At 51.1% G+C, this 17,467-nt stretch overlaps 1 protein-coding gene and 1 long non-coding RNA gene across 2 annotated transcripts in view; both read right to left on the bottom strand.

The window, feature by feature from the left end:
* ADAP1 (ArfGAP with dual PH domains 1) overlaps positions 1-7,612 on the bottom strand; it is a 62,774-nt gene extending 55,162 nt beyond the window's left edge. The window contains exon 1 of the mRNA XM_037383304.1: positions 7,277-7,612. Within this exon, the coding sequence (XP_037239201.1) occupies positions 7,277-7,361 (85 nt within the window). The 5' untranslated portion in view covers positions 7,362-7,612. The remainder of the gene's footprint in view (positions 1-7,276) is intronic.
* Positions 7,613-10,266: 2,654 nt separating this feature from the next.
* LOC119146996 lies at positions 10,267-12,896 on the bottom strand. The gene is made up of 2 exons (XR_005103913.1): positions 10,562-12,896; positions 10,267-10,425 (listed from the first exon to the last, which is right to left on the bottom strand). It is a non-coding gene; the product is annotated as an uncharacterized LOC119146996 (long non-coding RNA).
* Positions 12,897-17,467: the final 4,571 nt, after the last annotated feature.

The raw sequence follows: 17,467 nt of genomic DNA, 5'->3' as shown, positions 1-17,467 counted from the left end.
GGGCAGGAGAATTCAAAGGCCCTAAGTGCTGAGCTAGCCCCATCCAAAAAATTGCTAAGGAGCAAAATCCCCCAGAACCAACCAATCTACCAGGAGAAGTCTCTCTGAAATGTCACTGTTGTTATTAGAGGTCATGGCTCTTGCTCTCCTGGCTGAAGACATCTGGGCAACCCAGCCCAGGCCTCTCCCGGACTTTAGTTGAAAGCCAAAAGGAATTTCTAAGCATTGTCTAAACAGGCCAGAGGGATATGGACCCACACAAGCCCCCCAGGCTGGTGCAGTCTTCTGACCCCCCCACGCCACCACTCTGCCCACGGAAGGAGGAGGGTGGAGGATTCCCTGACTTCATCTTCTGGAGGGCTCTGCCAATGCCGCTTCCCCTTCTCACCCACTCCCCGCACTTGTGACTCCTTTTTTTGAAGAAACCTAGCTAGGAGATTGCTACACCCACGCATCTTCTGCTGGAACTGGTGACAGATCCCCAGGCAGAGGGCTGCTGGCCAGGGTGAGCACCCACTTCTGCAGGGATGCTTTTCCCAAGCCCTGTTGTAAGGTTTGGGGCTGTGGGCAGCTCCAGCGCTGCCCAAGCACGCCACAGTCCCTCTCTCTTCATTTCTGCTCTCCAGCACAAATGATGTGAAAAATTCATAGCTCCAGAACATGGCAAATAATGCCAGCGATCTCCAACCTAATCACAGACTCCAACTCTTCCAATGACTGCACCATTGCTTCAAGATAAGACAACATCTTATCAAGCACGTGAATAGCTTCACATAAGCATCTTCCTAACAGACAAGTGTGTTTTGGATCAGCACCATTAGTTTAGTGAACTAGTGACCCCCAGCTGTACGACTGACAAGCTGAGGTCTCCATAGCTAGGTGAAGTCCACCTTGCTAATAGACACTTAAACAGCTGGAATGTGTTCTCCATCCTGGACATCACTGGGGAGTTCAGTAATTTTATTTAAGCCATTTTGTCTGGGCAGGTCCCAAAAAAGCACACTGAAATGGCAATCTGGACCTTTTGAGTACTACCCAAAAAAGATAATTTTTTTTCTAAGCCTCCAGAGTTTCAATCAAACAGCAGTGAAGCCTAATGAAAACTTGCCAGCATGCTTAAGTTCCACACAAATTATTATATTCCATTATTTCAAGCCAAAAGGAATAAGGACTAACACAGAGCAAGGGGAACATTAAACCAAGTACACTGCTGTACGTGCAGAAAGTCTCTTATCCTGCAGCATCATTGCTCCAGGACAACCAATGCCAGCTCTAGAAGGCTTTCACTGCCCAGTGTGGTGGAGATTTCTGGTCACTTCCAAATAGATTATAAAAATGTAGTGACCCAACTTTCAAAACAAAAATTTAATGCAACGTCATTTTAAAAATTGAAAAAATAAACAAAGCTAAACTACACTCCGGAGAAGCGCACTGGGGTGGTTTTTTCCCCATCTTGTTTGTCTGAAAGGGAAGACACAGCCAGAGATTAGAGAAGCATCCAAAGCAAAAGTAAAACACTTGGGCAACAGGGCTAAATTCAGAAATCAGCTGCACCACCCCAGCCCCTTTTGCCACCACAAGCCCCAGGAAAACCCAGCACAGAGAACAACAGACTCTGCAGCTTGAACCCAACGTTACTGAACAGAAGAGCAGCCCATGGAGGGAAGAACGAAGGCTGGACCCAGAAAAATAACAAGCAAGAGGAACCAACCCAAAACATAGACAATTTACACAAACCAGGAGAGCAGACAAAATTGGAAGTGGGGTGGCAGTGGATTTTTTTTAAAATAAATAACCAATTTTTCCTGTATCCAGAATATAAACATAGGGCTCCAGTTTGAAAATCCCTGGATGCCATCAACACCAAAAAATCACATGAAGCAGAGCAGTAGTAGTCTCAAAATAGCCACGACACAAGAGCAAGAACTCGAGTCTCAAAAGTTACCCCTGCTCCACCTTCTGCCTTAAACCACAGTTATCACTATACATAGCACAGTACATTGCTACAACAAGTATCTCTGAGAACGTGGCCAATGCACAGCAATACCCCATTAATGCATCTGCCAGCACACAAACGACCTGACCCTTAATTAGCTGCCTGGCTGCATCCCTGCTACACCAGCTGGGTGGGAGCCAGTGTTTTGTTGGGATGGAGATTCAACAGATTTTTTTGATATCTCTCTCCCCTGTTTGAGGTGATAAAGACCAATTAGAGGGGACAGAAGGACCTCTCCAGGTAGGCAAAACCTTTTTTACTCTGCGCTAAAAAGGTAACTCATGCCCTATGACACGGGATATAATCACAGGGATTTTGGTGCCACCAACACAAGCCAAAAGCCTTTTCTGCTTGCGGCTCAGCTGCTGCTGATTTCCTCAATGCCCCAGTCAGGACAACCTTGTGTTCCGCACCAAAGTTCTGTTGCTATTTACTTTGAGGAAAGATTAGGAGGTTAATAAACAGACTTTGGTCACGCATGTTTAAAAATAACAATAAAAGATGTTAAAACTGAAGCCAAACAGCCTCCCACCAACACTCCTAAGTAGGAAATTTTTTCAGTGAAGGCACTAAACTTGCCAAAGGCTTTTTATTCTGCTGGCAGGTCTCAGCAGCCCCCTCTGCTCGCTGCAGCCCACGACTGTGCTGCAACCCAGGCACCAGGGCTGGACAGAAAACACCGTCACATTAAACCTCCTTTGTTTCAAAAAGTCCTTTTCCCTGCAGAAAGCAGCATTGAGCTAAACATGACTGCTGTGGGATTATTTTTTTTTTCCTTCTTACCCCTCCAATCTGCTTATGCCCGGGGAGAAGGGCTGGCAAATTCCCAGGAAAAAACAAATCACTCTTTTAAGTGAGAGGACAATGGAGGTGCGGGAACAAGTTTCCACTTTCAGACTGAAAACGAAAAGCCTGTTTCACGCCATTAGAGCGGTGAAGCTCTGGAACAGCTTTCCAGTAGGAGGTAGTGGGGGCAAGAGAGAGAACTAGCTGCACGGCAGAGCCCCATCGCTCCACGGCGGGGATGGGGAGATGTCGCTGCGGATGACAGCACTAGGCAGGACCCGATGACTCACTCGGTTGTCTTCCCGATCTGTGTTTTCAGGACCGGTGGTTGGATAGGGAAAGGAGAGGGCTGAGATTAATCCCTTTCAGTGACCCCCCCCCCGCCCCCCAATCCCGAGCAAATCAAGCAATCCCCAGCACTCCTGTGCTTCCCCTCTCATCACCACCCTCACTTCATGGCATCAAGGGAATGGAAAAGATTCACCTGCTTTAGAAATGGGAAGATGCTGGGCCTGCAGGAAAGGTGTTTACAACCACCTCAGCCACCCACCACCCGCCCTCTGGCTTTTATACACACTGTGACACCAAAATACCAGATCTGCCCAGCTTTGCAGCACAAAGCTCCGACACCAGCTCGCCTCCTTCTGTTCTTTCTCCATCCCTCGTCCCCTCTGAGCCTTGGGCACAGGGGCTGATGTTACCCAGGGTCCATGTCCCAGTAATTCATCCACAATAGGAAAGATAAAAACGATAAAAGCAAGCCACATAAACTGCAGGATCACTTTGATGGGATTTCCATTTCTGTCTTCAGAGCCTCCCTGTCCTCCTACAATGTAAAATGCTTCTCTCCCAGTGGAAACACAAGCCTAAGTCACACAAAAATGGAGTAAAGAGAGAAATACTCAAGGTATTGTTATGCCCTGAGATAACCATCCATCTCATGATGTGAGGAAAGATTGCCTGAGACAAAGAATCATTTAGGGAAAGAAAAAAAAAAAAAAAAGAAAAGGCTGAACTGCCACATTAGTCTGAAGAAAAAAAGATTATTCTAATACATGAGAGCCATTACACACCAGCAATTCAGTAAGATTGCTCAGTTTGCACTTAAGACTGCGTTTACCATGCTGTCTTCACTGTGAAAGCACATCTTTAAACCCACCAAAACAAACAGCTGCAAACCAACATCCCGGACCCTGACTCCAATAGAGAAGTGCATAATGACAGGGCACCCAGTGCCCCAAATAACCACTTTATTGCAGTGGCTCCTACCCCAGAACTCAGTCTCAAAGATGTAGCTAACACAATCTCATTATTCATTACAGATGGATGACATTTTTGTAACTGAAACACTTTTTATCCAAAACAACCTTTCACTGCAAATTAAGGTTTTGTAAACATACAATTAATAAAAACCTAAGTAGAAACTTAAAAACAAAAGAACCAACCCCAAACCTGCAAGTGAAAAATGTAACCTCCCAGGTTTTGTTCCACTCAGATTTTCAGTTTCTACTTTAGCATCCTTTCTGCATCCCCAGCTTTCATGCTAGGGCCACGGTAAACCTGTTCTCCCTACCTGAGACATGCCCTCAAAATCTGGGAGGAGCTTTTGGAAGCTCTGCTTTTGCACGAGAGATTTTTTGCCAGACATACACACTGGTCCTGGGGAAAACACAGATCTGACCTTCCTGAGCATCACGTTCAATACCACATTCCACCCAGCAAGTGTACATATCCTGTGTGCAAACCAGGGGAACACACGCCCTGAACATAGCAGCCCTGCTTGTAGGACTTGGCCACTAAAATAATCCTCAATTAAGTGGCAAATTCTTGCCCAGACCCAGGCCATCGTCAGGTTTTGCCTGGATCTCCCCAAGGAGATGCAACGACGCTGCAGGGGACGAAGTTACACAGCCTAGGAGGAAAAGCACTGCCTCCCCTGATGCTCCCTGTCCATCCCGAGCTTTGATTTTTTGCACGGTCACAGCTTAGCTGGAAGGATGCCAAGCTGCGAGCTCTTCTGCATCAGGAACCCAGGTTTTTATTACCCGAGTATGTAATACCTGGGACAAGCTGTTACTTCAGGGCTGTGGCTATCGAGCCTCCTCACCCAAGTACCAGAACAGTAACAAAAGAAAATACCTTTTTTGACAGCAGAGAAGAAAAAAAAAAAACCAAACCAACTTTCACTGACTGGCTGATTTCTGAAACAGATATTTCCAAGAGCAAAAGAAAACCCAGCTGACTTCCAAAAACACAAATTAAAGTGACTAACAAAGAATTTTCCCATTACATTTCTGACCCATCCTGTTCTTTGTTATCAGTATCACTGAGCTAAATGGCTACCTCTTATCATGGATCCCGCACTAACTGGGGGTTTCAGGGAAAGAAACACACCCACCTGAGAAGCAGCAATAATTAATCAGGGATCTTGACCTTTTGCATCTCCCCCATCTGCACCACATCAGCACTATGATGATACACACATGTGGGAAAGCACAAGCCCTGCTTTCCTCATCTTCTGTTCATTCCTCGCCCTCCCTCTTCTTTCATTCTCACTTTATTTTCTCTGCTTTGGTACTTTTCTCGTGTCTAGCTGTCCACACAGTTCCAGCTTTTCCCTTTATTTTTGTGTGCATCCCACTTCTCAGCAAAGAACGTACTCGCATCCCATGCTGGAGGCTCTCTGGACCCATCCTGCATTATCTCACACTCAGAGACACCTGGCCTGCCACACCTGCCCGGGATGAGTAACAGAATTCAACCTGAATACGGTATGTATTACCTACAGACACAAGTTATATACTTTATGTTAAGCAGCCCAGGGCATGTCAAGTTTATTGTCACTCCCAGGCGGACAATCACGTTACAGCACCATGAGTAGCCCTCATTTGCCAAAGAAAGTGAAGCAAAACGATCACTAAAGAAATTGGGTTGACAAACAGAGATCCAGTCCCAGGGAAGTAATGCCGTGATGGTTCAGAAGAGAGGCTGAATAGTATTAATATAGCACATCTTGCGTTACAAAAGACACTGGCCCAAATTCTCCTCTCCGAGTTTCAGATTCACTAAGACATCTCTGCATGCAAATGTCACCAAAAGCAAAATGCACTTTTGCTGTTTTACAAGCCCATTCGGAGCCTTTAACAACAACCCTCTTTCCCTGACGTGATCTATTTTACTAACCTACAGCTTCACCTCCATCCTGCTGATGCTGAGAAACTTCCCGTTTTGCAGAGGGGCTTTATATTACACACAGGGCAAGGGAGGATCACCCCATTGATCTGAATAGCCCAGGCTCATCAAGCCTTCTCCAGGAAGGAAAAATTTAGGCAGACACCTCTTTGGTGAGCCCAAGCTGTGCTCAGCCAGGTAGCTCAGAGGTGGGCTGGTACAGTTAGGCAGTGCCAGGCAGCAGATGGGTGGGAGCAGGCAGAGCAGCGCTGCAAAGCAGTTCGCGCTACGCAGAAAGTTCTTTGTCCTTTGCAGCCAGGTACCCAGGGGACACAGCGCATCTGAAAGTGAACTGCGGTGTCCCAAAATGTAGCTTAGAGACATAAAAGCACTGGTAATGGTACGAACTGGAGGGTGGTATCCAATAGATGTTGGAATCCTAAATAGATCAACAGCTGGAAAAAATAAGGTTCAGCTGAAGCGTTGGGTTTTCTTTAACCTACAGAATGACAGAGGCTGGAAAGCACACCCTTTCCCTGCACCTCTTCAGAGCCATCCTGCTCAAGCCCATACAAATTTAGATGTTTCTACATCGTGATTGAAAATAATAATAATAATAATAATGAAAGTGACTCACTATGCAATTTGCTAAGCTTCTCAGCGGCAGGTCCCACCACGCCATGCAGACCCCGCTCGGGAAGGGCAGAGGCTTCCCCCGCTCGCACATGGCGCAACGGGCGGGGAAGATGCTCCTCGCTCGGGTCCCCCGGCGCCGCGGGGGGAGCAGGGGCACGGCCGAGCGGTGCCGGGGGCAGGCGCCCGTCGCCGGCCCGGGCTTGGGGGTGGGTGCCCCCGCCGGGCGCTCGGCCCCAGGGCAGGAGCAGCGGCGACGGCCGGGCTGTTGGCGGGGGACGAGCCGCCTGCAGCGGCCCAGGGCACCCCCCGCCCTCTCCCCGGGCAGAGCCCCCCGCCCGCCGCCGGGCTACCGAGGCCCGGGCTGCACTGCAGACCGCGGGGACCCGCCGGGGATGACATCAGCGCTGCCACGGCCGGGTGCGGAGCCGGGCGGGGGGGGGGGGCTGTACCTCGGCTCGGCGGGCACGGCGGCAGCGCGCCCCCAGCCCTCCACCCTGCCCCGCAGCATCCCCCGCTACATCCCCCGGCGGGGGGTGGCGGGCACCCCCTCGGCGGGCGCAGCCCCCGCCCTCCCCGGGATGAGCGGAGCCCCCCGCCCCGCCGCCGTCCTCCGTGCAGCCGTGCGGCTCCGTGCCGTGCGGGCAGGTGCGGCCGCCGCCCGCGCCCCCCGCCTCGCCCTGCCCTTACCCGGGGCGGCGCAGTCGGCGCACGCCGCGTTGCCCGGCCGCTGGAGCAGCTCCAGCAGCGCCTTCCTGCTCCTCTCCTTCGCCATGGGGGCGGCGGGCGGGCGGCGCGGGGCTCCGCTGGGCTCCGCCGCGGCTACGGCAGCCTCATGGCGCGGGGCGGGGGGCGCTGGCGAGGCGGGCGGCGCGCCCGGGCTGCTCCATCGGCCCCGCTCGCCCCGCGCAAGGTGAACGCCTCCGGCGGGGGGACGCACCGCGCCGGTTCCTGCCCTGGCCGCCTCCTCGCCCCGCCGCCGCTGCCAGAGCTGCCGCCGCAGCCGCCCGCCCGGGCACGGCGCCGGTTCCGCCTTCCTCCGGGCCCGGGGGGCCGGCGGCTCCCTGCGCCGCTCGCCCGCGACCTCCAGCGGCCGCTCGTCGCCGGGGCGCCCCGACCCCGTGGGGGTCCCCCCGCGTCAGGGCATCCCACCCCCCGGGTGTCCCCGGCCCCATGGGGTCCCCCCGCGTCAGGGTATCCCACCCCCCGGGTGTCCCCGGCCCCGTGGGGCTCCCCCTGCGTCAGGGCATCCCACCACCGCGGGTGTCCTCACCCCCGGGTGTCCCCGGCCCCCGGCGGTCCCGCCCCAGGCTGAAGCTGGGGTGCCCGTGCATGCCCCGGCCCCACCACCCGGCCGGGGGGAGGTCTCACCCACCGGGAGAGAGGGACTGGTGTATCACTGGGGAGGGGGTTGGAGGTCTTTGGCTGGGTAAGGTGGTGGCTTGCAGCACCCCATCGCTCACGGGGTGGGGTCTCCCGGCTGGAGCACCCCGGTGGGTTAGTGAGCAGTGCTTTTGGGGTGCCTCTGTAATACCAGCATCTTTTGGGGGTACTTGTAAACGTATCACTGGTACCCACCCATGCCTTTCCTTCACCGCCGTCCTGCTGAGCACACATCACTGTCACCTTCCATCCTTGCACCTTGGCAGGTCTGTCCTCCCAGCATCTGCCCGCGCTTTTTATACACCTCCATGGTGTCAAGGGAGTGTCAGGGGAGAACCCCCTCCCCCGCCCCCCGCCCTGGGCAGGGTGGCAGCGGGCCCCTGTCATCGTGGCTGTGCTGCTGGGACCGAGGGTGCAGCCACCCACGTATCTCCATGAGTGTACCACCGGGAGCCGGCAGCGTGACCTTGTAGCCAAGGTGGCCATTGGTACCCTGGGGTGCATGAGGAGGAGCGTGGCCAGCAGGGCGAGTCCCCCCCTCTGCTCTGCCCTGGTGACGCCATGTCTGGAGTGCGGTGTCCACTGCTGGGCTCCCCAGGTCAGGAGAGACAGGGAGCTGCTGGAGAGGGGCCAGCGGGGGCTGCGGAGGTGATGGGGGGCCCGGAGCATCTCCCCTGTGAGGGGAGGCTGAGAGAGCTGGGCCTGTTCAGCCCGGAGCAGGGAAGGCTGAGGGGAGCTTCTCAAGGTCTACAAACACCTTAAGGGCAGGTGCCGGGAGGACGGGGCGGGGCTCTTTGCGGTGGTGCCCAGCGGCAGGACAAGGGGCAACGGGCACAAGGTGCGGCACTGGAAGCTCCACCTGAACACGAGGCAGAACTCCTTTCCCTGGAGGGTGCCGGAGCACGGGCACAGGCTGCCCGCAGAGGCTGCGCTGTCTCCTCCTCTGGAGACGTTCAGAACCCGCCTGGATGTGGCTCTGTGTGACCTGCCCCAGGCGACCCTGCTGTGGCGGGGGCTGGGCTGGATGATCCCCAGAGGTCCCTCCCAACCCTGACCATCCTATGACTCTGTGATCTCATGCCACTTACGGGGTAAAGCTCCTGTCCATGTTTTACCAGCTAAGGACCAGAGGGTGACTCAGGGGGGTATGTGGGAAGCTTTTGGCCAAGGAGGGGTTCAGAGCTGTGCCTTGAGGCTGGCGCTCTTAACCCCTGCTGAAACCTTCCTCTCAGGTATGGGTCACAGGCATGTGTGGTGCTGCTATGACCTACCTGTGGTTTATACAGCTCTGCTTATGGAAACATTTTTGGTTTTGCAGAGCAAGTCCCCCATTCAAATCATTCATCTCTGCTTCCTCCAGCAAAGCAGAGCACTCTCCTGCGAGCTCAGCTCACGCCATTCATGCTCCCCATGAGGTCCAGGGCATGCAGGAGTGTCTGCAGCAGGAAGGTCCCAGTAGCTCCTGGACAACTTCCACAACCAAATCACCATCTTGGTCCTGCAAATGTACACGATGTGAGCAGGTTCCAAGCAACACTTTGTGGGAGAAAACAGCATACACCCTTAAAAACGGGCAGAATCATGGCCGCGTACGTTTACAATGCTCCCCTTGCCCGGAATATATTTTCCTAAATGACCTTTGCGTATGTGCTCTCAGACAAGCACCTGTAACCAAGTTGATTTTTTGACTGTTTTAAACTGATGTTGGACTGTTCCTTGCTGACTGCAGCGTTACGCATCGTGCTGGGGTTTGCTGGTTTTACAAGTGTAGGCTGGTGATGTCTGGAAACCCACTCCCACGCTCACCAAAGGCATAATCCCCCACAGGGGCCTTTTGTGGAGAAGCTGAGCTGCTCCATCCAGACACTCACCTTCCCCAGCCTCTGGGTCACTAACACTAACCTGGAGCAGAGCACCGACATCTGACATCCCCCCAGTAAAACCAGCTCCAGACAGTATCTTATCCCCAATCCTCCACACCTGAGCTGTACTCAAGCTTGTCGGTGTAAACGCCCACCGGACCAGAGCTTTGCCTGAGGCCAGGTTAGGCTGGGTTTTCATTTGCACACCGGCTTTTCCAAAATATGCACTTGCTGAATTCTTCATGCAATAGCCGGGATGCTGCACATCATCATGAATTTACCGAGGGCAGGGGCTGGGAGGAAGGAGGGGGGTTGGTTTTAAAGTCTGTTTAGCTTTCCAGTAAGACTTATTGATTCTCTTAATTTTTTGTTCTCCTGGTTGCTAGGCAATCCCTCTCTCTCTCCTCCGCGTGCTGGAAACCAGGGCTGCAGACAGAAATTTATATCTTGTAATAAAATCAAATATAACAGAGCTTGTTGTCAATGATGAGAGGGGAGCATTTCATAAAGGACGGGCGGAGCAGGAGAACAGGGCCAGCGAGGGTCGATCAATAGCGGTACTCAGCATTTAAGTCCCATCACAATTACTCCAGACTTCACATCAGGAAACAAACAGCCCATGTGGGTGGAGGGGACATGGAAGAAGAAAGAGAAAAGTTGGAACTAAATGAGCCAGAATTGAAGATAAACTTTTGTTCAGTGGAAAATCAAAGGCTTGATTCCATCTCACCTATATACGCGTATGTCTGTGGATTTACTGCTGGTTTATCCAAGGTTAAGAGGCTGGGTGTTGCTCCAGTGTCAGTCAGCACAGTGCTGATCCAGGGCAGGCAGTGAGGCTCTCCTGGTGGACATTGGCTTCTAAAGATTGTGATTCCTGGTGCTGAGCAGGGACAGGGTCAGAGTCTACCATCCCACACAGGGTAAAGGGCGAAGGCTGCCCCAGCAAGGCTGGCTGGGCTCCCGGGAGGCTGACGGGCACTACTGCTCAGGCTTGTCCATGTCGGACTGTCCCCTCCTGCCCATGCCCACAGAAGTGGACACCTTGTCTGAGCTTGTCCCCACATTTTGCCTGGGGGTATGACCTGCCAAGAGGATGCTTCGTGAATTTGCTCTTACCTCTCACAAATTCTCTGGCCAAACTGGAGACCAGTTATCGCTGTCAATACATCACCCTCATTCAGATGCTTTCTGTCTCTCTACTGCTAAGTGACCTGTTAAGTCTGATATAAATTTCTATACATATGTATAGAAATACATATTTATGTGTATAATGTGTTTGTAAACACGCACGCTGTTAACTCTGTCTTTTCTGAATCACAAGGTTGTTGCCTTAGAAACGGACATTATTAATGTGATCTCCTAAGGTGCTAAGCACAGTGGCAGCAAGGGCAGCCTCTGGAAACGCTGGACTCTGAGGTCAGGGCAAAGGATGCTCAGAAATTCCTGGGAACCTTTCCTCAGCTTTGTGGTGATGCTCCGAAAATGCACAGACATAACTATACCTTCTACTTGCCCTTCCATATTAGCTTCTTTCACCCTGAGACTGCAGCAGGAAAGAGCTGCTTACATTGTTTTTTAGTTAATTTTGCAGCCCCAGCCCTGAAATGGCTAAATCAATGTCACAACCATGCAAGTAAAATGGTGTTAAACTCAACCCTTTATGTGACCCAGGAGTGCATTCACAGCATAACGGGGGGAAGTGTTACAAATTCCTGTGTGAACAGCAAACCTTAACAGAAATATCAATAATTCATGCTACTGCAACTGCATTCAAGCAAAACTCTCTAGAGTAATAGACACACCAGGCTGGATCCCTTAGGCTTCCTCAGCACCGCAGGGGAGGCAGCTCTTGCAGCTGGAGGTTTATGTGAACAAGCCATAGCACTGGCCACCCGCACCCATGCTAAAGCAGCTCGTTTCCGTTGCAGTATGGTTTCCTGTTCAAAAGAAGAAAAAAAAAAAAAAAAAAGAAAGAATCCAAAATCCTAGAGATTTTTCCTTTAAGAAAAATGTGTATCTAATTTTCTGGGTTATCCAGTTAAAGCGAGAGCGGCTACAGCTGGAAGGGAGGAATGCCACAGAGCAGCAAGCTCAGACCAGGGCAATTAAAAACTCTTGAACTGAAAACCTGATACTGATGCCAACTTTCTCTGATTTTGATCAAATTGCTTTATGAACCGTGTGAGATTTTTCTCCTGTAGAAGAGGGAAAAGCACACGCACTGCATCTGTGTGGTTAGGATGTGTTGGTCAACTTGAAGAGGATGATGATGCAAGAGAAAATGATGCAAGGGTACAGAAATAACAGACGTGAAATCCTATGTCTGCAGAGCTGCTCTGCACCTGCACTGGCCCTCAAAGAAGGAAAGGCATCATGCAACTCTAAAAGTGCCTCACTGCCAAGTAATTTGCAGATCAGGGTTTCCTTACATTTGCATATTTGTTAACTTTGTTGCAAAGCTCAGTGTTACCACTGTGAAAAAGGGGGAGTCTTTCACTCCCATGATGCAATAGCTGGGCAGGTAATAAATCATGCACACCAGGCCACAGAGATCCTCGGTGAGGCAGAAGAAATGGGGAGAATGACGACAAGAAGGGGGATGCAGAGCAAAATCTCTCTGCTGATTGACCTACACACCATTTTTTTAGGCTTCTGCAACACCCTAGAGCTGAGAACTGCTCTCTCACAGCCGTGCCACAATAAAATGGAAAGTAGCTCCAACCACTTTTCTGTGGCAGCCTGTCATGTCCTCAGGACATCCTTTCAGTTTCTCTTCTGCCTGCGCTCTGGCCAGGCTCACCACAGCAATAGACTGGTTTGGAAATCGGTACATGGCCGCAGGGGCTGCTTAGTCACTCTAGCAGGGTGGTTGGGAGCCAAGAGACATCCCAGGGAGTGAGGGGGTAATTGATAGCTTGAGGATGTTGGATATTTGTACGTCTACTCCACAGCACAGGGGGAAACCTCAATGCAAGAAAAAACCCTCACTGCTACAGTCCCGTTGCTGTTGTACCAAACCCATTTCATACAGTGTAAAATACGACGCGGAGGGGGCAGCTGGGGCAATTGGCTCCATGGCAGTCACCAGGCACCCAACTGGAGCTATGCTGATTTCTACAGCCTAATGGCAGGCTCTCTTCAGCTCTCACAGAAGATGAAATCAGACCAATGAAGTCAATAATTCACCTACACCAGTGGGAGACCACTGCTTTTAGGATTATTCCTGATTTATACTAATTAAAAGACTTAGGCCTGGGGAAGTTCTGTATGGAGAAAGCCAACATATGTGTGAAGATATTCATATGTTGGGCTATCAACTCCTCCAAGAAAAGTCACAGTGATTATTCAGAGAGGGCCATCATCAATTCAGCCTGAGTCACAGACAGCAGCAGGACAGGTTCGACGTGCAAACCACAGGGCAAACACTTATCATGGAAATTGCTTTTGCTCAATTCCAATAATTTAATCTTTTCCTGGCTCAAATGGCTCATCCTTCCAGGAACAGCTTGGAGACATTCAAGCAGGAGTCTGGATGGCATGATGTCCTGTTGCAGGGTGGAGAAGGAAGCAGCCCAGCCAACTGCTGCCTGCTTTGGGGTCCTGGGAACTGCTGGCTGCTCCTGCCAGGGACCCAGTGCAAAGAGGATGGCAGAGACACTGTAGGCAGGACCACAGGACAGCGGGGCTGGAGCCCAGCACAACACTTCTGGTCTGGAAGTCTCTGCAGCACAGCCCAAGTCCCTCAGAAAGAAGACAAACCATTTTAAAAGGGCACAGAGGAAAAGCAAAAAATAGTGCAATTGTAGGCCCCAGCAGGCAGTCTTGTATCACGGACTGCTGCTTTCAGCTGTCGGTCCGGCTCAGACGGCTGAGACCAAATCGCTTTCTGTAACATTGCTCAGCTGCAATTTGAATAAAGCATTCAGGGGAAACAAAGTTGTGGTTTCTCTCTAGAAAGAGAATGGCCTGAGGGAAGATGCTGAACAACTGGAGATAGTAATTGAGCCTCCCCCCAATCAATGTTGTCCACAGAAAGTTGAGGACCACGTCCTACCCTTCTTCTAGCTGCTGGTGGGATTGTTTGGATGTCACTGCATGCCTCCTAAAAGCTCCCACAACATCAAGATACAGAGCATACTGCTCACTTGCTTATTTCCATACGCTTTGCCAGAGAAAAACCAGCAAAGAATTAATTAACAGCAATTATTTCTAGCAACAACAGAGCGGCCCTGCTCCAGAAGCCATGAAAACAACATCATGAGACCCCTGTGGCCGAAAAGCCTTCGTAAACAGGTGCAAAAATAAACAATTTTATAGCAGGCTATAAAAAGAGCCCAAGCCAGGCTGGGAATGGCAGAACAGCCATTTCAATGGCTGAGTCGGAGCAGCCACCCAGGCGACTTTTGGTGAAGGAGCTTTAATAAACAAACCAGAGCAGAAGCACCAACCCCAGTCAAAGAAGCAGCAGGACCAGGTTATTTCTGCAATAGAGGGTTTACTATACCTGTCACTTGGTGTTATTAGCGCTGCTAAAGTGATTTACTGTCTAAGTCAGTCCAACCGATTAGAGCTGTGATCTAAAGTACTAGCCAGCTCCAGTTTCAACAATAAACACCAGACACCCCCCCCCCCCCCCCGAATATTACTTGCTAAAATAAGCTGAAATAAAGCCATTAATTCAGACATCCATCTGCTCAAATGAGTCCTTCTAGCCGGCACCACCACACCTGCAAGTCTCCCGCTGTGCACGCTGAAAGGATGGAGGTAGATGTTCCAGACATGCTCTCATTTTTCACCCACCTGGTGGTTTTTCAGCAGCCAGCAAACTCGGCATTTCTGTCCCTTTGACCAGCACTTGCACATCTATTGCCAAAGCCCTGCAGCGACCTGGTTCCTGCTACCTCTCTGCGCTGCACGTGCACATGCGGAGCATCTCCCCACACGAGGAGGCCAGGATGCATCTCCTGCCAGAGATGTCCCCTCCCTGATGCCAGGCACTCTTTCCCACCGGACAGGCACTCTTTCCCACTGGCATCTGCAGCACAGTTTGAGGAGGGGGGAACTAAACCGAAACCCACACTCTGCTCACCAGTACCATTCACACCAATGTCTGTGCACACAGACTGTTTAACACCTGCTCCGTGGGCATCACCAGTGCTCTCCATACATGTACCAGTCTGGGATTGCGCTGCATGGACCCAGTACACATATACCTCTAGATCAGACAGAAATTTGAACGCATAGCGGGAGGGGGATAGACATGCTGCCGTAGCAAATGCTGTGAGCATGCACACTGGAGATGTGCCAAACAGCAGGCACACCCTGGAGCGTGTGGTCACAGTGATGGGTGGTGAGGACAAGGGGTTAAAGAGAGCCTGCTAAATCCATGGGTTGAAGGCAGCACAGCACAACTCCCACGTCCACACTAAAAAGCAAAAGCCGAGGGAGGCAACCCTGGCGATGAAAGCAACTAGCCTCGTTACACCCCTGGGATTTCCTATTTGGGGCTTGCTCACAGGGATGCAAAGGCTCATTTATCAGTGGGGGGTTTTGCTCCTGCTTGGTTCAGCACCCTGAGTTACCAGCAATTTTCTCAGCACGGCTGCTTCTGTGCAATGCCTGAGTGGCAGCAGCAATTTTTTTCCCATTTGGGTCTGCCTGCCCCAAAACTGGCTTCCTTGGTGTGGTGAAATCCTTTTGACCATCCAGCAAGCCATGCTACCATGGGGCTGTCAGAGCAACCCAGAGGGAAAAGCTCTTGGTGCCTTGGCAGCAGATTGCTCCTCTAAGCAGGCTGCAGCACACGGCATCACATCAAATCCTCAGGACGGTCCTGGTGTCCCAGATTCTGTAGTGCTATTGTCCTCCTGCCCACCCACCAAGGAGAAATTCAGTGCTTCCAAACCCTGCTGAAACCAAGAACAGGGTTTGATAACAGAGAAATGTAAATTTGAGCAAACAAAACTGGGCCTGACTCCCTTGCAGAGCACCTCCTCCCATGTGACTGCCTTCCCACGTGCTACCCTTGATTAGCAGCTTTGCAAGCAAGATGCTCGCAGTGAGGAAACTAGAAATCCTCCAGAAATCAGAGCTGTCAACTCCTAGAAGGATACTAAAATAGTCAAAGGACTCAGTTGCCCAAAGGGGCTGCAGAAGCAGCTCCCACTGCCTGCTTTTTAAAACTATCAAGGTGAAAGTAAAAGCCTGGGTCATTCTTGGTAATCTTGGTTTCTTCACCCCCCTGCTCTCTTTTTGCAAGGCTCCTTTCCACCACTGCTTCTGTCAGACCCTGCCATAATTCATAAGGACCTGAACAGAAAAGCATCTACAATACTGCGTGGCTTAAGGTATTGCTCATTACCAGGCAGCAGGACACACAGCCAGATGGACCACAACATCCCTCCCACATCGGTGGGAACCCACCTGGCTCTGCATGGGAGCTGGGAAAGACTGTTTGTGCAGACAGCTACACATCCCACCAGAGGCAGGGAAGCATGGGACAGCAAGGGCTGGATTCAGCCCACCAGATTTGACGCACCTGAACTGTTTTACGCTCATGGAGATAACTGTGGTCTTTGTTGGGCTATATGGTGAATGCCAGGCTTGTCTGAGGTGTTTTTCAACCATCCAAGCCCAGCAGAAATCTGCAAGCATGAGTGGTGCGCCTGCTAATGCAAGTCTCAAGATCTCCTGGAATAATGGGAATGAACAATCAAGGGGTGACAGAGTCTGTGCAGTGCTAGAGAGAGAGCACATTCTTCAGAACCTCTAGGCAGAGCCATAAAAACCTGTCCCTGTATCACCACCAGTGTCAGGGAACAAAAAAAAATGCATCAAGGACTACCAAGTCCTCTGCACACACCCATTGGACCTCTAGGTGACTTTCTATGAAGCTCCTATTTTGAGCAGTGATCAATTATGCATTTCAAGCCATATGGCACCTTCATTCCAGAAGGAAGGCATTTTGTCTTGAAATCTGCAAGCTAGAAAATCTGCTGCATCCTGACAGAAATGCAACATTGCCAACTATTCACAGAAGCAGAATCAAGAGACAAAAAAAGAAAAAAAAAAAAAAAAAAGAGAACCAGGATAAGATTAATCAGATATCCAATTTCCATTGAAATAGCCTGGAAGGGGAAATGGACCTTTGTATGTGCCCTTCCAAACAGTCTTTTTATAATTAATCCCAGTCAGAGCTTTGGTTTTTGTAAAAAATCTGATACAATACGCAACATTCTCCATTTAGCAGAAGGATCTCTTCCAGAACGGATCTTCTCCAGGCAGAAAAGTACCTAGAGTCCTCTGGGGTCACAGGCTATGCTACCAGAAATGACCGCACTCTTGCATACTACCAGAAGCTTCATTCCCTTCCCAGGAATCATGGATGAGAAATACAGAAACATACTGCTCTCCAGTGGAACCAGAACACCCCAGGCACTTCCCAGAGCCTGGAGCAGCAAGTGATGCTGCAGATGCTTTTTGCGTGGGGAACAGGCTGCTCCTTCTCCCACAGCCTCATATACGCCAGGGTTAGTTGCAGCAGGTTAGTGGAAACGGCATTGCCCCCAGTGCTCTCCAGGGCTGCCTGGAGCCAGACAGCAACGGGGTGAAATTCAAGAGACGCTCTCACCGA

This window comes from Falco rusticolus, chromosome 4, assembly GCF_015220075.1.
Source record: "Falco rusticolus isolate bFalRus1 chromosome 4, bFalRus1.pri, whole genome shotgun sequence".
NCBI lineage: Eukaryota > Metazoa > Chordata > Aves > Falconiformes > Falconidae > Falco > Falco rusticolus.
The sequence above is the reverse complement of the archived record's forward strand: the minus strand, read 5'-3'. Positions and strand labels throughout refer to the sequence as shown.